The sequence below is a fragment of the Budorcas taxicolor genome, chromosome 4 (genome assembly GCF_023091745.1).
Source record: "Budorcas taxicolor isolate Tak-1 chromosome 4, Takin1.1, whole genome shotgun sequence".
NCBI classification, from domain to species: domain Eukaryota; kingdom Metazoa; phylum Chordata; class Mammalia; order Artiodactyla; family Bovidae; genus Budorcas; species Budorcas taxicolor.
The window spans coordinates 121,302,646-121,328,045 of NC_068913.1; the positions used below are offsets into that span (position 1 = coordinate 121,302,646).

Consider the following 25,400-nt stretch of genomic DNA (forward strand, 5'->3'; position numbering starts at 1 on the left):
TGACGTGCTCCTTTCCCAATTTTGAACCAGCCCGTTGCTCCATGTGCAGTTCTAACTGCTGCCTTTTGACCTGCATACAGGTTTCTCAGGAGGCAGGTGTGGTGGTCTGGTGTTCCCATCTCTAAGAGTTTTCCAGTTTGTTGTGGTCAAAAGCTTTATCATAGTCAATGAAGCAGAAGTAGATGTTTTTCTGGAATTCTCTAGCTTTTTCTATGATCCAACAGATGTGGGCAATTTGATCTCTAGTTCCTCTGCCTTTTCTAAATCCAGCTTATACATCTGGAAGTTCTTGGTTCACGTACTGTTGAAGCCTCATTTGAAGGATTTTGAACATTACCTTGCTAGCATGTAAAATGAGTGAAATTGTGCAGTAGTTTGAACATTCTTTGGCATTTCCTTTCTTTGGGATTGGAATGAAAACTGACCTTTTCCAGTCCTATGACCACTATTGAATTTTCCAAATTTGCCGGCATGTTGACTGCAGTACTTTAAAAGTATCATCTTTTAGGATTTTAAATAGAGCTGGAATTCCATCACCTCCACTAGCTTTGTTTGCAGTACTGCCTCCCAAGGCTCACTTGACTTCACATTCCAGGAGACGATTATAATCTTTGCAGCTGAAGATGGAAAAGCACTATACAGTCAGCAAAAACAAGACCTAGAGTTGACTCTGTAAGGCTCGGAGAGCCGCACTCTGAAAAGGACACGCGGGGACAGCCTCGAGTGGACTGACGGAGTTTATGATCCAGTCGTGCAGTTTTGTGATTTTCAGGGAATAGAGCATACGGCTGACGTGCACGTAGCCATTCCAGACAGACATCAAAGCATTCAAGCACAAAATACAGTTCCCACCGCCCAAGCCGCAACACAGCTTTGGCGAGACTCTAAAGGGAGTCTTATCGTGAAACAACGGTCCTTGCTCTCAGAAACAGGTGGTCAGAAGGAAGCCTTCGAACGCCTCAAGGCCGGGCGTATTGACCCTTCGTCATCCGTTCCCAGCCTTGGGCACTCAGTGAACGCTCATAACCCTTTGTTATGCTCGTCCCAGCTTCCAACCTTCATCATGAGTGGAGCAAAGACATTTTCAGTATTTGCTTAAAGCCTTCCAGCTCCTCCACAGACTCTGGCTCAGAACATGAGCTCTTTATTGCAAAATTCAGGCTTACACTGAAGAAAGTAGGGAAAACCACTAGGCCATTCAGGTCTGACCTAAATCAAATCCCCTATGATTATACAGTGGAGGTGACAAATAGACTTAAGGGATTAGATCTGGTAGAGAGAGCGCCTGAAGAACTGTGGACAGAGGTTTGTAACACTGTACAGGAGGGGGCGATCAAAACCATCCCCAAGAAAAAGAAATGCAAGAAGGCAAAATGGTTGTTTGACGAAGACTTACAAACAACTGAAAGAAGAAGAGAAGCTAAAGGCAAGGGAGAAAGGGAATGAAATACCCAACTGAATGCAGAGTTAAAGCCTTCTTAAGTGAGCAATGCAAAGAAACAGAGGAAAACAATAGAATGGGAAGGACTAGAGATCTCTTCAAGAAAACTGGACACATCAAGGGAACATTTTATGCAAAGATGGGCACAACAAAGGACAGAAAGAGCAAGGAGCTAACAGAAGTAGGAAAGATTAAGAAGAGATGGCAAGAATACACAGAACTATAGAAAAAAGATCTTAATGACCCAGATAACCATGATGGTGTGGTTACTCACCTATAAGCCAGATATCCTGGAGTATGAAATCAAGTGGGCCTTAGGAAGCATTACTACAAACTAAGAGGACCAATACCAGGAATGAAAAAGGAGATATCAGTATAGCTCTTACACACGTGAAAATATGATAAGAGATATATAGAGAGATATAGATGGAATGAACAGATTCCTTGAAAAATACAGCTTGTAATTAACATAAAGAGAAACAGAGAATTTGAATCATCCTATGTCTGTTTTTAAAAACTTGAACCTAAAAATAAAACCTTCCCACATGACAATTCTCCACCCAGATGGCTTTCCTGGTGAAATCCACAAACGCTACAGAGGAAACAGCGCCTTATTCAACCTTCACTATTTCACAGAATAGGAAATAGGGCCACTTGCTTATTCACTTGTGGACCAGCATGACTGTCACAGCAAAGCCTGATTTTACAAGAAAGGAAATTATAGATTAAATTCATGAATGTAGATGCAAAAATCCTAAACAAGATATTAGTAAATTAAACCCAGCACAACCAAGTAGGGTTTATTATAGGAATGAAAGGGAGATTTAATATCAGAAAATCTCCCTATATAATTTTTCACATTAAATGAACTTTTGGAGAAAAAATCACCTACTTATGTTAATATATGCAGACAAATTATCACAAAATTTATAACCCATTCATGATTAAAAATTCAGAAAACTGGGAATTGAAAGGAATGTTCCTAATCTGATAAAGAGTATCATCAAAATAACTGTAGTGAGTTTCATGCTTTACAGTGCAACATCTAGACTTTCCACTCTGAGCTCAGCAGTAAGGAAAGGTGGTCTGCTACCATCCCTTCCAGTCACTGTGCTTCAAAACATGAGTGGCACATAGAGGAATCCAGATGAATTTACATAATCACTATAAAATTTATAATTAAGCAAGGCTGCTGAAGCAAGATTAACATACAGAAATCAATTCCTTTTCTAGAAAGTTAATACACAAATATATACAGTAGCATAAACAAGGGCTTCGGCATGACCGTCAAAAGATGTCCAAGATCTTTCCTCAGAAGACCACAGAGGAGTATCGAAGGAAATTAAGAAAGCCCAGGCCAATGGCAGGAGCTGCCAAGATCACTGGTTGGGTGATTTAAAATGGTGAAGGTGACCAGTCTATCCAAGCTGATCTACAGATTCAGTGCAATCCAAAATGAAATCCCATCCATTGTTTTTAATGGCTACTGACAAACTGATTGGTTATGAAAGTGCAGATGACCAGTCTCTTCGTAATGAGAAAAAAGAGTTGATAGGCTTACATTGCTGGAAATCAGGACTCATTATAAAGGCACAGTGGTTACAGCAACACAAAAACGGCAGGTGATGGGTGAAGGGGCAGACAGGACAGAACAGAGAACCCAGTCCCTCAACGCACAGCCCTAAAGACGCCTCTGCACTGTCCTGGCACAGGCTGGCTTCCCAGGTAATGGTCTTGGAGAAACTGAACACACACACGGAGAAAGCACATGAATCTCCACCCCTACCTCACACCATCCACAAAAATAAACCACCCGTGGATCATAAACCCAAACACACGAAGTTAAATAATAAAATTTCTAGGTGGTAGTAGGCTCAGGAAGCTTTGACCATAAAGACAAATAGTCAACAGACTTGATTAAAATGAAGAACTTTCACTGATCAAAAACCTCATCAGAGGAGTATAAAGTTGAACCACAGTGCTGGAGAGAAAATCTGTAATCCCCAGAGCTGACAAAAGGCTGCCCTTCAGAACTCCTAAAAATTAACTTAAAAAAAGAGAGAGAGACAGCTGAATAGAAAAATGAGCAAACACTTGAAATGGTACTGCAAAAAAAAAAAAAAAAAGAAAATTTAAAAGTATCCAAACATGATATCATGATCCACCAGGGAATGCAAATTAAAAACACAACTCTATATTATACAGACCCAACTGCATGGAAACATCTTTTAAAACTGGGATAACAAATGGTGTGGGAGATGGAGTGGAAGGAATCTTCACTCAGCAGGTGTGAGTGTGCAGCACCCGGAGAGAAAGAGTGTGTGCATGGCTGTGACCAGGAAAGACGTATAGTTACAAAGCAGACGGGAACATAAGGGGAGGCGTGCACACACACCCGCAGCTGAAGAAGCGTGTGCCTGTGTGCAGGGGACGACGGCACATGGATGGTCACAGCAGCACTGCCTGTCGTCAAACAGTTACCCCTCACTCCACGAACACTGAATGAGTAAGTGAGCTGTGTTATCTTCACACAGGACAGCCACACGCAACAACATGGATCAATCTCCCTGCAAATGCTGAGTGAGGAGCCCAGAGACTGGGCACTCCTCCCGTTAAGTTCTAAAAGAGTCAAAATTAGCATTGCAGTCAGCGCTCTGACTAGCAGTAACCTACTGGGAAGCGGGAGCTGACGGACATGCAGTGTCCCAAGCCCGGCTCCTGGCGCTGCCCCTGCTGGACCGTGGCCTGGGGGCTGTGCTCGTGGGGGAGATGCATCTGAGCGTGGGGAGCCCTACCCAGGCCCCTGCTGCAGGCTTCACTCAGGGAAGGGGGGGTCTCTGTGTAACAGACCACAGGGCCTCAGTAGTGAGGTGTGCTCTGCGTGTGCAACAGACCCACGGGGCCTCAGTCGTGAAGTCTGTTTCATGTGTGTAACACGCCCATAGGGTCTCAGTCGTGAAGTCTGTTTCCCATGTGTAACACACCCACAGGGCCTCAGTACTGAAGTCTGTTCTGCGTGTGTAACACGCCCGCAGGGCCTCAGTAGCGACGTCTGTTCCACGTGTGTGACACACTCTCAGGGCCTCAGTAGTGAAGTCTGTTCTGCGTGTGTAACACGCCCGCGGGGCCTCAGTCAGGAAGTTTGTTCCCTGTGTTTAACACGCCCCATGACTGCGTGAACAGATTCCTGAGGGTGAATGGGGTGCATGTGGCTGTGGGTCAGACCCTGCCGCCCCCCGTTCAGTGGCAGGGCCTCCTTCTCGAGTTGCTACAACTGGGATCAAGAGCACTCACTTGGTGGAGGTGTCGGAAGGACCAGATTATTAATAACGACCCTGATGAAATGCACAGCACAGGCTGGAGCAATCACCGCAGCTGCTCCTGGGCCCATGAGTAAAGGCCCGTGAGCACACGCTTGGACCCCGGGACACGGTCAGGAGCACAGCGACCGCCCGCCCACGACTCCCACGCAGAGCTGGGCCTGGCGCCGGCACCCACGTCTACACAACCTTGGACGAAAGGCGATGCGCCCTCGCTGTCTGCAAAGTGGGGTCGTGGTGGCTCGGCCCTTTCTTAGCCTCTGGGCTGTTTTGGAGAATAAATGGTGACTGCAAAGAAGCCTGCTTCTTGGGTGTAATGACCAAGACAATGGGGCGTGTTGTTTTTATAACATGGCCTTTAGAATCAGCTCAGTCTCATAGCTCTCCCGGGGTGGCGTGAGCAGGCGGACGGAAGCCTGGACGGAAGGCGGGGCCCAGTCTGCAGCCGCTCCACACTGAGCTGCCGAGCACGGACTGCCACTGCGGGCGTGTGCTGCCCGTAACCACGAAGTGCCTTCTCCTGTAGAGAAGACGGTGTTTGACATGCATGAAACCATCTGAGATTCTCCTCACGGGTCATGACCGTACTTGCAATAGTTAAACAGGCCATGAAGTACAAACCTGAGGGAAACTGTTGATGTCAGCTGTGTCCGACTCTTTGCGACCCCATGGACTGTAGGCCGCCAGGCTCCTCTGTCCATGGAATTCTCCAGGCAAGAAAATCAGAGTGGATAACCATGCCTTTCACCAGGGGAATGTTCCTGACCCAGGGATCAAATTTGGGTCACCTGCATTGCAGGCAGAATATTTCACCAGCTGAGCCACCACAGAAGCCCCATACTGATATCAAGTATATGGTTTGCTCGAGATGGGAGCTCTTCAAAAACAAGCTGAGTTTTTTTCTCATTCAAGTTACCCTGTGCCAGCTAACCTCCTTAAATTTTTTTTTCTGTTTTCACAATTTCCAGATTTTAAAATGTACAGTAAAATATAGAAGATTGCAGAGCAAAGAGTAATAATGCTATCAGTTTCTTAAAAGTTTTTATCATATAAGATGACAGGTCTTCCCTACATTTTTCAAAGTGCAGTTCTGGATTAAAGGCACCGCCTCACTCTTTCTGAGAATTACCAGCCGCCTGTCACATCTGAGATGCCCGAACCGAGAGAAGCACCAGCCAACGGCTGCTGGGGTCTCGTCTACACGCTCCACTGACTCCACTCACTCAGTTTCTTCCAAGGATGGATCTCCTAATGTTTTAAAATACTCCATTTTCTATGTCACTGATGTTATCTGAAGAGTGACCAACACGCGAACTACATTTTAGCAAAGCGAAAGAAGATACGTGGTGTGTGGAGGAAAAGGAAACGGAGGGAGTCTTGCCAAGAGAGCGCCCACACGGGGCTAGAGGCCTGGAGGAGGTGGGCCGCCCATGTCTCAGCCAATGGAATCTGAGCTCTGAGCACCTACTGTCTGACGAAGGTGCCCAGAAGGTCTGCACAGTATCCCTGAAACTCAGGTGCGTGTGGGACCCAGACCCTGGACAACCCGTCACAGTCTACGCCGTGGGGACAGTTTCCCTCTGTGTCAGGGCCAGTCCCAGTTCCTGCCAGACGTCTTTCACAACCCGCGGCTTCTTTCTTTACCAGCCTCCAACTCCTCTTCCCTGGAACCCTCTCAGTTTTACCCGAATCTGTGTCTCCCAAGTTGCAATTCCTAAGACCCCCAAATAAAGCTCTTTGTTGTCTACAGATTATGTTTTGACAGGTGATCAAAACCCATTAAAATAAGCTGGATAGCACCCCTTACATGGATTTAACCTAAAAGTAAAAGCTTTTCTCAGGTGGAAGCGTCTACACCTCCTTCACACCCCAGCACCAGCTGCAAAACGTCTGGTGTTAGCTCCAGAGACAGTGAGGGTCTGGGTGCAGGGGAGGAGCAGGCTGCGCTGACGGCGCGCCTCCCACACACCGCGTGGGTCCCCCAGCCTGTGCAATTAACAGACACACAGAGAGAAGGCGGTCTGCCGCGCATCACACAGCCGCTACAAGACCGCCTGGATTTGAACCTGTCCTCCTGAACACATGACACTGTCTCTCAACAGAGCGCCTGTTGGGAGGCTTCAACCCGGGCGTTTCTGAGTGGGGAGGGGAAGGCCAGGCTGCGTCTGTGTTTTCAAAGCGTGACATCAGTAGGGGGCTTCCCTGGCGGCTCAGCTGGTAAAAAATCTTGCCTGCAATGCAGGTGACCCAGGTTCCATCCCTGGGTCAGGAACATTGCCCTGGAGAAGGGCATGGTTACTCACTCTGATTTTCTTGCCTGGAGAATTCCAGCAGTTGAACTGCATTCTTATCCACGGTCAGCATTGTCTCTTCAAATGAGACATGCAAATGTCAGCGTCAGCATTGTACTGTACCTTCCAAGGGAGTCTGGCTGGCTCGGCACAGATGAGGGTGGGGGCATGGTCTCTGCCCCCCTCCCAGGCTGAGACAGCTTAAATGGATTCTTTGCCATCCCCTGTTTTTGGCAGAATCACTCATTTCTGCTGCTTACCTGAAGAGGCAAAGAATTATGCTTCCTGTTGTAAGGGAGATCAGAGAGACGCTGTAGCCCAGGGTGTAAATGGCCTTCACCAGAATGTAGAATGTGATCTGAAAGAGAAGGAGATGCATCCGTGAGCCGCAGTGGGGCCCTCCTCCTCGGGAGGGGCTGGGGGCTGCTGCTGCTGGCATGACAGAGGCAGTAATATCCTGGAGTTCCACCTCCGCCCTGAGCCAGAAACGACACTCAACGCCTACCTGTTCCCTTCCACGGCTTGGCCCGGTCTCCATAAGGCAAACCTTTCTGGAGGGCGCCAGCTGGGCAAGCTCAGGAAGCCAGGACAGCGGGCAGCACCTTTGGAGGGGCCTCCAGGCCTGCCCAGAGCAGTCAGCCCTCCAGACGCAGGGACCCATTTCTGCAGCCCGTGCTCGTCTCTGGGGGGAGAAGCCCACCCGGGTGGGTGCTGGGCCCAGCCTGTGGTCTTCCCCGAGGTCACCCTGCCCACAGAAATGGCCACTTCCAAGCAGAACCGGGCGGGTCTGACCCGGGAAGACCAGCAGGATCCTGCCTCCATGGCGCGTGGCTCCTAGCTCCCACCATGGACCCCTGGTGTGATCTGGGTCTTAAGTGCATGGAGACGGCAGAGCTAAGCGTGAGAGAAACAGCAGGTCCTGCCTCCAGTGACCCCGAGGCTCACAGGTCAGTGTGTGTGGGACGTGTCACTCTGTGGCCTCGAGCCTGCAAGGGAGGAAGCAGGGATGCACTGGGGTTCAGCAGCACCCTTGGGAACCCAGATTGGAGGGTCTGTCCCGCTTGCCACCCTGATGCGGGGTCACAGGCAGGACGGGCACGTTTGGAGCAGCTGCCACTGTGTCACCTGCAGTTACAGTTCAGGTTGGACAGTTGGAAAATGACATAGTTCATGCCCACCGAAAGCCCAGCAAACGAAGTGATGAGCACCCACACTTGCCAACAGACCCCAGAAGCGCAGCCACAGCTGAGTGAAACCCGGGGGCGCCGGGGCCCTCCCCGGGCCTGATGCCCGAGGTGTACCTTTAACACACGTGGTCTGGTGCCCGGTCTCGGCGGGGTCGCGGGCGGTCTCCCCTCCTGCAGCCGCCTCCCTGCTGGCCCCGCTGCTCCCCCTCCGGCGCCCCATCGCCCTGTTTGGGGTTGCCCTCCTCCTTTATTATGCGAACAGTCTCGGCTGCGTTTTCCCTTCTCGGGCTTTTTTCCTCACGGCCCCTGATTCGGTCCCGGATTCTCAGCGCCCCTCTGCTTTCTGCGTCCCCAGAAGCACACTCCTCAGGCTCGCTAATGGGTCTGCGGCCGCGGACCCATCAGGCTTGTTTTCTGGACCGTCTCTTGCCCCTGCGTTTCTGAGCGCACTCTGCGCTGGATCCCCAGAGGCCCAGGCGCGGAGGAGGCCGCGTCCGCGCGGTCTGCAGACGCTCAGCGACTGGGTGCTTTCCGGGCTCACCGCAGCAGCCTGGCTGGGGATGGCCCTCTGTCCACGGTGCCTGGGCGGCCGGGGTCTGTCCCTCCTGCTGGGGCTGCGGTCACAGTGACACTGCCGCTCATCCCAGGGACCCTCCACGGCCTGCCCCCTCAACCCCGCTGCTGTGTCCTGGCAGTTTCTTTGGACCTTTCTCCCTGGTTCCAGAGATTGCTTTTCATCTGTATCTGGTTTTGCTCTTTGACGAATCTGCTGACTTTCATTGTAAAACTGGAGTGTAATTGATTCACAGTGTTGTGCTGGTTTCAGATGCACTGCGCGTGACGACTCAGTTACACACACACTCGTTTCCTTTATAGGTTATTACAGAACATTGGGCAGAATTCCCCTTGTTGCTTACCTGTTTTACAGATGGTAGTGTGCGTGTCTTAGTTCCAAACTCCTCATTTATACACCCCCCTGCCCCCGCCGTCTGCTTTGTTAACCATGTTTGTCTTCTGTGTCTGTGTCTGTTTCTGTTTGGTAAATAGGTTCATCTATATCGTACTTTACATTTCACATACAGTTGATACCACGTGACCTTTGTCTTACTTCACCTGGTGCGACAGTCTCCAGGCGCCTCCATGTCGCTACAAATGGCATTATCTCATGCTCTCTAAGGCAGAGGGCATTCCATTGCACCTGGGCACCACCTCTTCCTTATCCGTTCACCTACTGGTGGACAAACGTTGTTTTCATGCCCTGGCCACTGTAAACAGTGCTGTGGTGAACACTGGGATGAACGTTTCTTTTCTAATCAGAATTTTCTCCAGATATATGCCCAGGAGTGGGATTGCTGGATCATATGGTAGCTCTATTTTGGTTTTTAAAGGCGCTTCCATGCTGTTCTCCATTGTGGCCGCACCAACTTACACTCCCACTAACAATGTAGGAGGGTTCCTTTTTCTCCACACTCTCTCCAGCATTTATTATTTGTAGAATTTTCAATGATGGCCATTCTGACCAGGCTGAAGTGATACCTCGTTGTACTTTTGATTTCCATTTCTTTACTAATTAGCAATGTTGAGTGTGTTTTCATGTGCCTGTTGACCATTCGTATGTCTTCTTTGGAGAAACGCCTAGGTCTCCTGGTCATTTCTTTTTATTGGGTTGTTTGTCTTACTGTTTTTGGGTTGCATGAAGTATTTGCATATTTTGGAAAGTAAGCCTGTCAGTCTCATCATTTGCAAATATTTCCTCCCAGTCCGTAGGTTGTCTTTTCATTTTGTTTATGCTTTCATTCACTGTGCAAGAGCTTATAAGCTTAAGCCCCACTTGTTTATTTTTACTTTTATTTCTATTGCCTTGGAAGACTGAGCTAAGAAAACACTGCAGTGATTTATGTTAGAACGTTTTGCCCATGTTCTTTTCTAGGAGTTTCCTAGTGTCCTGCCTCATATTTAAGTATTTAAGTCATTTTGAGTTTATTCTCATATACAGTATGAGGGAGTGTTCTAACTTCATTGATTTACATGCAGCTGTCCAGTTTTCCCAACACCACTTGCTGAAGAGCTTGTTTCTTCTCCATTGTATATTCTTGTCTCCTTTGTTGAAGATTAACTGGTCATAGATGTGTGGGTTTGTTTTTAGACTCTCGGCTCTGTTTCATTGATCCATAGTTCCGTTTTTGTGCCAATACCATGCTGTTTTGATTACTGTAGCTTTGTGGTACTGTCTGAAGTCTGGGATGGTTATGTCTCAAGCTTTGTTCTGATTCTTCAGTATTGCTTTGGTAGTTCTGGGCCATTCATGGTTTTATATAATTTTTAGGGTTATTTGTTCTAGTTCTGTGAAAAATGTCATGGGTAATTTGATAGGGATTGCATTAAATCTGTATATTGCTTTGGGCAGTGTGGTCACTTTAATGACAATCTTCCAGTCCAAGAGCGTGTGGCTTCTTTCCATTTTTAAGATAATCTTTAGTCTCCTTTATTGGCGCTTTATAGTTTTCACCTTCTCAGTCAGCATTTGTTGCTGTTGTTCCGTCTACAAGTCATGAACGACTCTCTGCGACCCCGTGGACTGCAGCCCGCCAGGCCTCCCTGGCCTTCACTATCTCCCGGAGTTTGCTCAAAGTCATGTCCATTCAGTCGGTGATGCCATCCAACCATCTCATCCTCTGTCGTCCCTTTCTCCTCCCACCCTCAATCTTTCCCAGCATCAGGGTCTTTTCCAATGAGTCAGCTCTTTGTATCAGGGGCTAAAGTATTGGAGCTTCAGCTTTAGAACCAATCCTTCCAGTGAACATTCAGGGTTGGTTTCCTTTAGTATTGATGGTTTTAACTCCTTGCTGTCCAGGGGACTCTCAAGAGTCTTCTCCAGCACCACGGTTTGAAAGCATCAATTCTTTGGCGCTCTGCCTCCTTTATACTCCAGCTCTCACCTCCACACACGACTACTGGAGAAACCACAGCTTTGACCATACGGGCCTTTAATACATTGTGTGGGTTTGCCATAGCTTTTCTTCCAAGGAGCAAGCGTCTTTTCATTTCATGGCCGCAGTCACTTTCTGCAGTGATTTTGGAGGCCAAGAAAAGAAAATTTGTCACTGTTTCCATTGTTTTCCCGTCTATTTGCCATGACGTGACGGAACCAGACACCATGATCTTAGTTTTTGAATGCTGAGTTTTAACCCAGCTTCTTCACTCTCCTCTTTCACCCTCATCAGGAGGCTCTTTAGTTCTTCACTTTCTGCCATTAGAGTGGTATCATCTGTATACCTGAGTTGTTGATATTTCTCCTGGCAACCTTGATTCCAGCTTGTGATTTATCCAGCACAGCATTTTGCATGATGTACTCTGCATAGAAGTTAAATAAGCAGAGTGACAATACACAACCTTGACGTACTCCTTTCCCAGTTTGGAACCAGTCAGTTGTTCCATGTCTGGTTCTAATTGTTGCTTCTTGTCTTGCATACAGGTTTCTCTGGAGGCTGGTAAGGTGGTCTGGTATTCCCATCTCTTTAAGAATACTCCACAGTTTGCTGTGATCCTCAGAGTCAAAGGCTTTAGTGTAGTCAATGAAGCAGAAGTAGATTTTTAAAAGAACTCCCTTGCTTCTATGATCCCGCATATGTTTGCAATTTGATCTTTTGTTCCTCTGTCTTTTCTAAATCCAGTTAGTACATCTGGAAGCTCTCAGTTTACATACTGCTGGTCAGTCTTATTCATCAATATATATATATTTTTGATGCAATTTTTAAAGAGGTCATTTAAAAATTTTCTCTTTCTGATATCAATATTTCATTGTTAGCATAAAGGAACGCAACAGATCTGTATACTTTGCTTTTCATTATTTTAGGTCTATTTTTTCCCCCTCAGAGCAGGTCCTTTTTGGAATGTCTTGTCTTTGGTTATTTCCAATTTCCTCTTTAAAAAAAAAAAACATTTAAAAATGCACTTATTTGTATTCTGTGCTCGATGAATCCATTGTCTCCAGTGTTGGGGATATGATTTCACTGTGATCTGCTGACTGGTTCACAGTGCTTTCTTCTTTGTGTGCGTGCTAATTCACTCAGTTGTGTCCGACTCTGTGCCACCCTATGGACTGTAGCTGCCAAACTCCTCTGTCCATGGGATTTCCCAGGTGAGACTACGGGGGTGAGTTGTCATGTTCTCTTCCAGGGGATCTTGCCAACCCAGGGGTCAAACCTGTGTCTCTTGTCTCCTGCGTTGGCAGGTGGGTTCTTTACCACTAGTGCCACCTGGGAAGCTTCCCTGTGCAGTTTGTACACTTAGGCGTGAGCTCATCTTTGGGGTTGGTTTCCGGGAATTTGGGAGGCCTGGGTGAGGATTTCCTCCTGGGAGAACCCGTGTTTGCATCTGCCAGGCCCCTCGGTGCTGCCGGTCAGGAGGGCTCTGCCTGTAGGTCCAGCTCAGAGTCTCTGTGGTGAGCAGCAGAACAAGAAGCGCCTTGCAGGAAGGCACAGCTGGGATGACAGATCCCGGGGAAGACTGGTGGCCAGGGAGGGGGACGGCCCAACAGGGAAGCTGGCAAAGGACTCCTGTGGGGAGCCCGAGCCCACTGGGATCAACCAGGTACAGTGAAAATAATAAGATAACTATTTTGTTTACAAAGTTGGTGATAGTTGAAAGAATATGAAACTGCCGGTGAGGGTGTTAGCTGAATCACATCCATTTCCAATGAAAATACACACCAGCACGCTCCAGAGAGAGCTGTTTGACAATAATTAAAAACATCCTCTTCATGCTTCATGTCCTTTAACCAGGAATTTGAGATTGGCACCCAGATTTGTTTGGTTAAAAATAATCAGCTATTAGAAACAACCTAAGCTGTGAACTAAACTCAGCATGTTTATAAAACAGAATATCACACTCCCTTAACAATCTTGTTTTTGAAGGACGTTGACTGACTTCAGAAAAGGTTCATGCTATGTGATCCTTTGTAAAAGAGAAGAAGCAGGGTGTACATTAGGTGCAATGGCAACTTTGAAGTACACACGTGCGCCCGGGGAAGGGACGGGGGAGGGTGCTGTCCACGCCTTCCTCCTGGAGGGCCCCTCCCTGTTCACACTGGCGCACCGGGCAGCGAGAGGAACAGAAACAGGAACCCGTTATGCGCTAACCACACGTGAGAGCAGAGGCTGCTCAGAGGTCGGTAATGGGCTGTCAGCCTTCAGTTCCCAGCAAAACTACTGGCAAGCTCCCAAGGGAGAAAACACCTAAGTTTCTGTCACCTATAAGGAAAGTGAAGTCGTTGCTCAGTCGTGTCTGACTCTTTTCGACCCCATAGACTGTAGCCTACCAGGCTCCTCCGTCCATGGGATTTTCCAGGCAAGAGTACTGGAGTGGGTTGCCATTTCCTTCTCCAGAGGATCTTCCTGACCCAGGGATCGAACCCAGGTCTCCTGCATTGTAGGCAGATGCTTTACCGTCTGAGCCACCAGGGAAACCTTTTAACACCTATAATCTGCACCACAAACCTCACAAAACAGAGCTGAAGGCACAAATACTTGGGGGAAATGCAACGAGTCCAGTGGTCACCCCCCTTCTAATACCTCTGAAATTAGAAGGCATTGCTCCCTTTCAGGGTGATGGACTTATCTAAACGCTCCTTTGTAATAATTTCTTGATACACAAAAGATTTATTCCACATGACTGGCTGAACTTAATATTCATTTGTGACCCAGTCAGGATAATAGGATGACACACTCTCCAAACTCATTCTTATGAACTTTGTGAATTTATAGAAGTCTTAGAACTAGACATCTAGTCTAGTGATGTATGAAAAGGATGTTTTTAATTATATTGTCAGTGAGGACTTGTTTTCCTGAAGCCAACGAAAGGTGATAAAAGAACATGTAGGATGCTCTGCAGTTCTTCACTCTTTTCTTCGTAAGCCCTTTGGGCATCCACTAAGCTTGTGGTCCGTGAGAAGTTAGCTCAGAGAATACACTACTTAGCTGATGTTTGATTGTGTGGGGTTTGGAGTCGGACAGGCCATGTCTGGCTACACTGTTGATGAGCCTGAGTCTCTGCCAGCCTCTGTCTGCACACACGGCCTTTGCAGAGCCTTTCAAGTGTTCAGAATTGTCCATCACCCTAACCTGTGTACTGCACACGTTTGGACCCCTGTGGTGTCATGGGCAAAAAAGTCACGGAGGGCATCTGTTGCAGATGTTGCTGTTTTCCCTGCAGTCCCAGTAAGGTTTTCACTGTCGCTGAACAGAAAACCTTTACGTGTGACCTGCAACAGTGTTGTCCTTCAGTTTATGCAATTGGGTTTCAGACTTGACATCACATCCCCTAATCCTGACCGGGGCATCTCAAGGAGGAAGGTGACCTCTGGGGTTTTCTCTGAGACTTCTCCAAGGGGTGTTGGAGGATTATGTTGGGTGAACAGAGAGAACTCATTAAAAACAGCAGACGAGCCTCGCACACAAGAGCCGTGGCCTGAGCCGTCCTGTGAAGCGACCGCTCTGTTCCCCTCCATGGGCAGACATCGCTCACGGTCTCAGGGCATCTCTTGGAGGACCAGTGAGGGGGTCAGGCTGGCCCGGCTGCGGTTCTGCTGCTGAACGTGTCAAGCGCGGGGCCCCTTGGGCCCGAGGGAGGCGGGACCGCTGTCCGTCAGCATGTGGGTCAGAGGCCACTTTACTCTGAACCGTTAAAACCCTGTGGTCCCGAAACAAGGGCACAAACCTAAAAACCCAGTCAGGCAGCTAATTCAGCCACAGCCCTCGGTCAAGTGGCTGCGTTGCTTTGTTTCCCCACTGCTGAACGGATGGGGCGCACGTGCTTCTGAAACAAGGAGGGCCTGAGTTCTGGCTGCCAGTACCACCGTGGAACAAAGTGACCTCGCCTGGCACAGAATGGGCGCCAGGGGCCGGGGGCCCCCACGTCTCTGCCAGTGACGTGACTCAGCCCAGGGAGCCCAGGAGGCCAGGCGGGTCCCTGCTGGGTCAGAGCCAGGGCCCCTCCCGAGTCAGGGTCCGGGTCCCTCCTGAACGGCTCTGCTAGGGCGCCTCTGGGTGTGCAGATGGCAGGAAGGGAGGCCTTAATGCATCCCATTCATATTCAACGCTGTATTTTCTGCTTTCCCAGAGAGTCCTCAGATTCACTAAGCTTGAGGCCTACAAGATGATTCCTGGGAGTGGAGAGGGGGGAGAACTTTGCTGGGGGCACCTGATCTTGAGGGGCTGAAGCTGCAAAGGTGACTCTCAGGGAACAGAAAGGTCAGTCCCAGTGCGGCCGAGGTGCCCCCAGTGGGACACCCACGGGCAGGTGGGGGCCATGTTTCCAGGGCTTCTGTGCGACTCTCCAGTGGAGAGGCTCTGATGGTCCCGTGTCACAGGTACACGTGTGAAACTTCGATTTACTTGGGGAAATGCTCTACAGGGTGCCACCGTCATCGCATGATCAGGCGAGGGGGAACACACCAGGGAGCTCGCCCTTCTCGAAGCTTTGGGGCCTCGGCAGGGGGTGGTGGGGGGCTGCGGTGGGCAGCGGGGATGAGGCCCTGCACGCTGGGCCATCGAGGCCTGCTGGGAGGAGATGCCGCCCCTTCCCTTGCCGTCACCTGGGTCAGCCTCCTGCCCCCCAGAGTGTGTGGGGCCAGGTGGCGAGCGAGTCCCCCGCAGACCCAGCCGTCCACACGAATCCGCTGCCTGGAGCTGCTGGCAGAGTGCTCCCCAAGGCCCCGTGGCCTGGCCTGTGTGTGCAAACGCAGAGTCCTAACTAAGCGAGGGAGCCTCGGCTCGACCCGCCAGGCCTGCTGCGCATCTGCTGTCCCCGGGACTATTAATAGCTCCCATTCTCTCCTGAGAGGCCAGGTTTGGCCGATATTTTACACAGCCACCCTATTTATAACCCAGTAGTGGGTTATGCAATCAATTCCGAAGGTGACAACCAACACTTAAAAGAAGGCAGCACGGAAAATGTGGCTTTGTGGAGTGTTTGTGTTGGCTCACAGTGTGAAACGCATTTCTTACTGTGGATTTCAATCAGGAGTTGAAAGCCCCTTGGCTGGACCAGAGACTTGATTCGGGAAACTTCTGATTACAGCCTGGCCCGGCCCATTGCCTCACCCCGCAGCTGAGGCACAAACACCCTGACGTGCTCTCTTTTGAACCTGCGGAAGCCCCATGCTTCAGTACCTTTGTAACACAAAAGCTAATTCATTTTCCCAGACCTTTTGGTAATGATTAACCTGCATACCTGGGGCCCTGGGAATGCAAAGGAAACCACCGTTGATACGCAGTGTCTGTCTCAGACAGGAGCCACTTGATTAGAAGGCACGGCCCTGTCTCTGGGAAATGTAGCACATGCAATGTCCTGTTGGGTGAACAAGACTAACACAAACCCTGAAAATGGACGAGTAAGCGCTGACCTGCGCTTCTACTTGCAGACTGAGACCGAGCGGCCAAGGCACCGGAGGAGCAGGGAGCCCTCGAGGCTGGCAGCGGCAAGGATGGGTGGGGAGCTCGAGGTGGGGGGCGTGGGGGCGCTGGGGACACCTGATGTCTCTGGACGAGGGCGGGGCCTTCCGGGCTCCACGCGGAGGCCTCAGCAGTGCACGACACTCACTCCGCTTGGCAGCTGCTCCGAACACGCCGGTCCTGCTGGGTCTCCCAGCTCCTCCGAGAAGGCACCGCAGGGACCCACACACGCCGTCCTGTGGGGCGGCAGGTGGAGGGCGCAGCGGGCAGTGTGTGCTGCCCATGGCAGGACGCAGAGTGGGCTGGCCAGCCCGGGCCTTTCCTTGTGGCGGCTTTGGCACAGGACAGGGTTTTGGAGCCTGTGGACCAGCAGCAGGGCCAGGAGGTGGCCTCTGTCTCCCGTGTGAGGAGGTTCCTTTTCTCACCTCAAAGATGGAAGCTGGGGGCTTCTTCATTTTAGAGGCCACCAGAAACACAGCCCCGCCCGTCTTTGGGGCCTGTGGTCCTCCAGCTCAGGATTGGCTGTGAGGCTCACTGTCATGCTGGTAACAATCTTACCGTTGAGTTTTTCTTCCTGAAGGTCGTTGGCAAATATCTTTTAAGACCCACCCATTCTGATTAGAAGATTCTGACTATAATCTAATTGTGATGGTGCTTTGCCATTTACATAATGTAGCACAAAAGTTAATTCATTCTCTTCTTCCAACGGCCTGTGAAGGAGCAGACAGATCCTTGCCACACTTCTCTTATAAGGTGGGACCTGAGTCCAGGGAACAGTTGTAAAACGCGGGGCCACCGAGGTGCAGGGTTGAGACTCCACTCAGACCCTAGTGTCTTCTCCCTCCAGAGGCCCCTCCCTGAGGGCAAGTTACCCATCTGTTTCAGCTTTTTCCTTTAAGAGGAATTGGTCAGTTCTTCAGATAAGGACGTGGACGTCACCACTCTATCCAAACAAAGAGCAGAACTCTGAACACACTGGAAGTCAACAGCTCTCCTTGGGTCCACAAGAGAGGGGAGGACACAGGACAAACAGCTGTCCCAAGACTGGGGCAGACCAGGCAGCAGCAGGAGCTGGGGGTTCCCCAAACAGAACCGCTAGGCTGCCGTTAAGCTGCAGGAATCAGACAGTGCCGCGGCGGAAAGGACAGGAAAGGACGTCAGCGAGCAGGACAGGGCAGAGTCCAGAAACACACCTGTGTGATGGTCACTGGTCTTTGACAAAAACTAAAGGCAGCACACTGGGGCAACGGCAGTCTTTCCAACAAACGTTGCTGGGACAACTGGACGTCCACATGCGAAAGAATGAACCTGGACACACCCTTATACTTTCACAAAAATTAACTCAAAATGGGCTATAGCCGCAAAGAAAGGGAGTCACGCAGTCCTATCTAACTCTGTGACCCCATGGATCCTCTGTCCATGGGATTCTCCAGGAAAGAATACTGGAGAGGGTTGCCATTTCCTCCAGGGGATCTTCCTGACCTAGGATCTTCAGGGGTCTCCTGCATTGCTGACCGATTCTTTAGCATCTGAGCTATCAGGGAAGCTCCTATAGATGTCAAGGTAAAATGCAAAACTATAACTCCTAGAAAATAACATAGGAGAAAACCTAGGTTCCCTTGGGTTGTGATGCTTTTTAAAATACAATCCCTATATGTATACCTATGGCTGATTCATGTTGAGGTTTGACAGAAAACAACAAAATTCTGTAAAGCAATTATCCTTCAATAAACAAATAAATTAAAAAAAAATACAGTGCTAAAGTCACTCCAAATCATTGATAAGCTGGACTTCAATAAAATTAAAAAATTTTACCATGTGAAAGAATTTCAGAGAATGAGAAGACGGGCCACAGACAGGGAGAAAATATTTGCAAAAGACATCTGATAAGGATTGTTATTCAAGACATATAAAGAACTCTTAATACTCAACAATGAGAAAACAAACAACCCAATTAAAAATGGGCTGAAGACCTTAACAGGTGCCTGCCTCTTGAAAGAACGGATCCAGGTGGCAAAGAGGCAAATGAGAAGATGCTCCCAGAAAGCACAGGGAAGGATGTCCAGGCGGAAAGAGCTCCAGGAGCCTGCATGCTTGGTGGCGAGCAAGCACGTGGGGACTCTGCACTCACTGGGGACCCCAGGGGTGAGCGTCCCTTCGCTGTGAAGCGGTGATTAAAGGCACAGCTCTCCCTCATGGGCTTGTCGGGGGGTTCAGTGAGCCAATCCATCTGAGAGCTGTAAACACCCTCAGTAAAAGCCCGAGACGTGATTTATGGCGCTTGGTTTGATTTTATAATAAAGACCGTTTTTATGAGGAAAGAGATCCTCGAGCTTGTTCATCTGGCGCCCCTAGTCCTCCTGGGTCAGGCTCCGTTTGCGCTCACCCTGCTTCACGGAGCACCTGGAATCACACCCACCGCCTCCCCACGGGCAGCGTGGTCCCGCCTCCCGCAGGACCACCAGCATCCTGTTGAGGGGGACGGGCGGGCGCGCTCCTGCTCACCGCAGCTCCTCCTCCCGTCTGCGGGGCTCAGAGGCACCGTGCACCCAAAGGGGAGACGCAGGTCGCCGGCTTTGCGCTGGGCCCCTCCAGTCTCTGCTGCAGCCTTCGGGGCCTCTGAGGAACTGGACCTGAGCCCAGCTGGGTGCTCAGACAGCACTGTCCCGGGAGGAAATGACCAGGCCCCGGTCCCGGCAAGTTGGGGTCACCTGGGGACATCACTCACGTTGTCCCCGAGGTCACTGTCCTCCTGAGGACGAGCAGAGGCTTCAAGAAGGAGCAGGAGACCAGGGTCCAGACAGTCCCCACAACGGACGCCCCCTCAGCACAGGCAGGCTCCCCGTGGAGACTGTACCCCTGAGCAGCGGGCAGCCTGGCCGTGGGCCAGGGTCAGCCTTCCAGAGGGGTCCTGGAGGCTCCATGGCACTCCAGAGGCGGGGGCCCTGGGGTCCTGGGGTCCTGGGGTCCTGCGACCCTCCAGAGGCGGGGGCCCGGGGTCCCGCGACCCTCCAGAGGCGGGGGCCCTGGGGTCCCGCGACCCTCCAGAGGCGGAGGACCCGGGGTCCCGCGACCCTCCAGAGGCGGGGGTCCCGGGGTCCCGCGACCCTCCAGGGGCGGGGGTCCCGGGGTCCTGGGGTCCCGCGACCCTCCAGAGGCGGGGGTCCCGGGGTCCCGCGACCCTCCAGAGGCGGGGGTCCCGGGGTCCCGCGACCCTCCAGAGGCGGGGGTCCCGGGGTCCCGTGACCCTCCAGAGGCGGGGGTCCTGGGGTCCTGGGGTCCCGTGACCCTCCAGAGGCGGGGGTCCTGGGGTCCTGGGGTCCCTGTCTGCACGGGTGTCAGGACTGTGTGCCCAACTCCCTGTTTTCAGTCACCTCAGGGACCGCTCCTTTGTTGGTGTGGACGGGTTAGAGGAGAATGGATTTTCTTTTAAAATCCAAATGTGACATTTCTGAGGTTAAAAAAAAAAAGTGGTAGATATTTTTGAATGCTTTCTCCCACTGACACCTATTTCGAGCACAGGGTTTATGATAAAGAAAAGGCGACAGAAAGAGAGGTCGGGAGCCTGTGCTTTGCCACCAAGCATCCTCACGCTCGGCAGGGAACCAGGACCTGACCCTAGAGACACCAGGCAAAGCCCACAGGGAGCCGGGCTGAGGGGTGAGGCCTCCAGCACGACGAGGGAAGGAGAGCGGACGGAGCAGCTTTGCAAAGACGTGCGGTGCTGGGGTTACAGCAGGGCTGCTCACACCTGAGGCGGTGCGTGTGTGTGGCCGGGTGTCTGCCGCTTGCCCCCCAGACCTCAGAGGCTGCAGGACAACCAGCCAGCTGGGTTCCCTGAAGCACTCCTGCAAGAAAGTCGCCTCCAAACAGGCCTCAGGAAATGCTCGGCAGCAGGAAATTTGACGGTTGAGTCTCCCCCTTGTCCCGACAGAGTCCGGGCGGCGGCAAATGTCACTGAGAGATGATTTGTCAAACAGCAGAAATTTGTTCCGAGGGTACTTAAAACTATTTGAATATAGAAGCAACGTATTTGCTGACTTTTGAAGAAGCAGAAAACATAACGAAGCCACTAAAGAGAACATGCAGCTTCTCTGTTTCCGGCCCTTCATCCACGTGTTTCCGGGCGTGCAGCCTCTCGCTGCCCTTGTCCAGCCCCCGACATGCCCACCTCCCGCCCCAGTGGCGGGTGGGACCACCCTAACAGCGGGCAGGGGGGCTTCTCCGAAAGCCTGTCTTCTCTTTCTAGGTCTGTAACAGATCGCAAACACCCAGAAAAACAAACATTGCTAATTTCCATGTTTTCTTCAATTATCTCTTTGGACTACAGACTTTCAGTCCTGAAATTTGTATGTCACGTGGTGAAACAGACAGGACTATCCAGCGAATATCCTGGTGGCCCCCATCCTACCCTGGAGCAGCGCCTCCCTTCCTGAGGGCCTGGGGGGGTACGGCTGGGGCTGGTGGGCACCCAGGCCTGATGGCAGGGCTCCCCATCCTGAGCCCCCAGGTCTTACCCCACCTGCCTCACCTCCCCAACGCAGTGCCACCCCCGCCATCTGATGAGCGGTCCATGCACTGAGAGTGCCCTCGCGTGCCCTGAAAAAAACCCTGGGAAGCTTCCTCCCGCCACCTGATGCAAAGAGAAGCAAAGACACCACCCTTGGTGCTCGTTTGGAGGCAGAGTGGGATCGGCCCCCGTAACAGAGCTGAGCGTGGGCCCACCTTGGGCTCCAATCCTGGCCTCCGCCCCCTGCAGGCCGTCCCTGCCGAGCCCCCGCCCCACCCCGACGTGGGGACATCGTGGTCCTACAGGAGTGAGCGATGGAAGACATCTGATGCGGGAGGGCCGCATGCTAGGGACGGGGACCCTGGGGGAGGCCGCACCAGCGGTCAGTGTGAGGGTTGCCGCCGTGGTCTGAAAGCTGAGAGGAGGCTGCAGAAATATTTTTAGGAATATGGCATAACATGGAAGAAATGTGTCTGCTTGAAGCATGGGAAGGTTGAAATGCCAAACAGTTCTCTTGGCTAAATTTAGCAGAAGTGCTCTTTATTTAAGACCTATGTTAGCAAATATATAATGTGGGAGACGTATGGCGTGCCTGGCCTGGCATGTCCACTCAGCATAGGACGCCAGCCTGTCGCTGGGACTGCTGTCCTTGGGAGGGGCTGTGGGCCAGGCGTGGAGCCACGTGCAGTGACTGAGTCACACCTGGTGGCCGAGTGGAGTACAGCCCTGGGACCCTTCACCTGGGCAGCTCGCGGTAACAGGGGGAAGGAGACCTCCTGGGCCCACAGAGACTCATCATGGCTGCCGACTATGAGCTGTTGGATGTTTTGCCAGCTCTCGGGTGGGACACTGGGCAGGAGGTGGGAACCGAAGGCAGAGAGGCTGGCCAGGACACTCGGACCAGGAGACTCCAGGTGGCCTTCAGAGAAGGAGGCAAGTCAGGAGGACAGGGTCTGCCTGACGTGCTGCGGGGGAGCCCCTGGGCCAGGAGAGCCCCTGGGTCTGGGGCAGGACTGGTCGGGGGCCTGGGGGGTGGGTGGGCAGGCAGATAACATGGGGTGGAGTGCCCAGTCCTGGCTGGTCCCTCCTGAGGCCGAGGCCATGGTGCAGGATGAGCTCCTTGGCTCCAGACACCCTCAGCTCTCAGGGAAACCCCGGGCTCCCATGATAAGGGTGGGGCTTCCTTAAACCTTCTTAGTGGTATTAAGCCCTTTATCCAAGGGTTAAAAGAGAAGAGGTTTAAGATGAAGATACACAGGCCAGGCTGGAGGTGACTTTTGCTGGGAGAGGAACACAGACGGGGGAGACTTCGTCTGTGGAAGCTGGGGTATGGTAAGAGGGTGTCCCAAGCTGAGCGGGGCTGGGTCAGGGTTTCGCAGCACCAGAAACGCAGGCTTAGACCACTGAGTGCCCCCCAGCCCCTCGCAGCTTCACAGTCACGGCTCCGGCCGTCATCCAAGGGGTCCTCTGGGGTCTTCAAGCCCGTGTCTCCTTCTCAGGGCTCCCGCTCCCCATTACTTTACCTCCTGATCCCTCACCATATGTGGCTTATGAGGAGGCTGGTTTTCCCCTTGAATTTAATTAACTTTGAAACCAACAAAGGTTGCACGCATGGCACCCAGGGAGGAGTTTGGCTGCGTGACAGCAGGAAATCCAATCACAACTGTGGAACTGGGGAGAAAGGTGGGCTGATGAGACGCGGAGTGACGTGCTAGCAGGAGCCGCGGAGGGTCGGTGGGCTGAGGCTCTCGCTCCCCACCCGGGACGGCCTGTCCTGGCCTCGCTCGGGCAGCCCCACGCCCTGAGGCGCTCGTCCTCTCAGACTCCCTAAACAGCCAGGCATCCAAAGCATGCGAGCGTGGGAGCTGCAACCAGGCAGAGAGTTACTCATCTTGGCTTTGTGCCATTATTTCCTTCACTTTCTCTTATTAAAATATTTTGAGTTTCTAATCCATTAGCAGGGAATATGCACTCATGATACTTGCAGAGTCTCTGAAATGTTTAACTGAGAACAAAAATAGCTTTTCACACTGGATAGAAAAGCATTGGGAAGTCACAGGCGCCATCCTCAAGGGGTCTGAGCCGACGTGGTTCCCACAAGGTGTCCTTTACAGCCATGTCAGAGCTTTGTTGCCTGAAGACAGAGGGGAATGCCGGGCTTCCCGGAACATTCATGTGTGATGTGAGCACAGGCTGTGAGCACGGGGGAGCTTGGACACTATGCTTCCCCCCACGGGGTCCCGAGGCCTGGGAGGTCCACACGCTGGGCTGGCTGTGATGGCGGGCAGGAGCTGTGGGCAATGGTAGGTGGGTGTCGGAGCCCCACCTGCCCTCAAGGCTCAGGAGGCCGGGCGCTCTCCGGCTGCTCCCCTCGCCCGTCTGGGAGCACGTGTGAGGTGACGGGGGCCAGGCTGTCGTGGGGCTGTCCTCGCTCCCGGTCAGAACAGGGCTGGGACACTTGTCTCTACAGGGACGGTCCTCAAACTGGGGTTAATGCTACACAGTTCAAGGCTCACTCGTAGAACACCGACAGGATGGTTCCCAGTTTGGACACGTCATATCGCAGAACAGCAGTGTGGGGCGAGTCTGGAACCTGAGACGGCTCACAGGCCCGTGAAGATCCCTCGGTGGTCTCTGGCCTGCCTGGGGGCCCGGCCTCCAGCAAGGCTGCGGGCCATGGCGCTCAGCCTGTTCTGGGTGACGGGGCTGACAGTGGAGGTGGTGAAAGCCCCCCAAGCCGCAGGCTCAGCACCGGGGCCCCACCTTCTCTGTGCTGCAGCCAGGGGGCCACGGGGGCCTCCTGGCTGCCCCTTCTCTGCGGGGTCCCTGCAGAGCACCCAAGGGTGCAGGTCCAGGTGGGTCTGTGGATGGGTCAGCAGCCCTGGCCTGGCTGCCTAGGTGGGTCCCAGCGCATCTGGGCAGCTACCCCTTGTGTGGGGAGCGGGGGCTCAGGAACTGCCCCCGAGGAGGGGTCAGACGGACTCACTCTCGTCAGAATGGCAGGGGCCCTGGCCACGCCACATCGTTCCTCCAAACTTCAGTTTCTCCATCTATAAAGTGGGCTGTCACCTGGTAAATGAGGTGCGAGGTGGGCAAGTGGCTGGCGAGCACACACCTGCAGTGGTGGAGGAGTAGGCTCGGGGCCTCCCCAAGGCGCATGTGAGGGGCTGTGAGCCCCCGCGGCTGGCGCACGCAGTAGAACCCCACACCTGTCATCGAGGCGCACAGAGCTCGGACGCCCAGCCGCACCCCAGTCACCCTCCCCGACCGCCAATCACGGCTCACCAGGCTGACCTTCCAGTTGGAGGGGTACACGCAAAAAAAGGTGCTTCTTCTCCAGGGTTTCCTGATCCTACAGGAGAGGAACTGGCTTTAAATTACAGACCTCGGTGAAGAGCGCAAAGGAAGCCCCTCGGTCATCCAGGAAAATGACGGCAGCAATGTTCCTGCAGGTCTCACCTGGGGACTGACACGAGGGGCTGGCGGGAGAGGGGGCATCAGCCCCACAGACAGGCTTCTGCCAAGGTTCTCTGGGCTCCTGCCTGGGCGGCAGGCAGCCCCCAGGCTCTTTGAATGAGCCCCACACCCAGTGGGTGGACTGTGTGGCTCACAACAGACTGTGGAAAATTCTGAAGGAGATGGGAATATCAGAGCACCTGACCTGCCTCCTGAGAAATTTGTATGCAGGTCAAGAAGCAACAGTTAGAACTGGTCATGGAACAACAGACTGGTTCCAAATAGGAAAAGGAGTACGTCAAGGCTGTATATTGTCACCATGCTTATTTAACTTATATGCAGAGTACATCATGAGAAAAGCTGAGCTGGAGGAACCACAGGCTGGAATCAAGATTGCCAGGAGAAATACCAATAACCTTGGATGACACCACCCTTATGGCAGAAAGTGAAGAAGAATTAAAGAGCCTCTTGATGAAAGTGAAAGAGGAGAGTGAAAATGCTGGCTTAAAACTCAACATTCAAAAAACTAAGATCGTGGCAACTGGTCCCATCACTTCATGGCAAACAGAAGGGGAAACAATGAAAACAGTGACAGACTTTATTTTCTTGGGCTCCGAAATTGCTGTAGATGGTGACTGCAGCCATGAAATTAAAAGATGCTTGCTCCTTGGAGGAAAAGCTATGACCAACCTAGATAGCATATTAAAAAGCAGAGACATGACCTACAAAGGTCCATCTAGTC

The 25,400-nt window shown here is 51.9% G+C and overlaps 1 protein-coding gene across 1 annotated transcript in view; it reads right to left on the minus strand.

Annotated features, from left to right (window-relative positions):
- The window catches only part of VIPR2 (vasoactive intestinal peptide receptor 2), a 66,420-nt gene that overhangs the window by 17,467 nt on the left and 23,553 nt on the right, over positions 1 to 25,400 (minus strand). Inside the window, exon 5 of the mRNA XM_052638712.1 lies at positions 7,313 to 7,410. Within this exon, the coding sequence (XP_052494672.1) occupies positions 7,313 to 7,410 (98 nt within the window). The remainder of the gene's footprint in view (positions 1 to 7,312; positions 7,411 to 25,400) is intronic.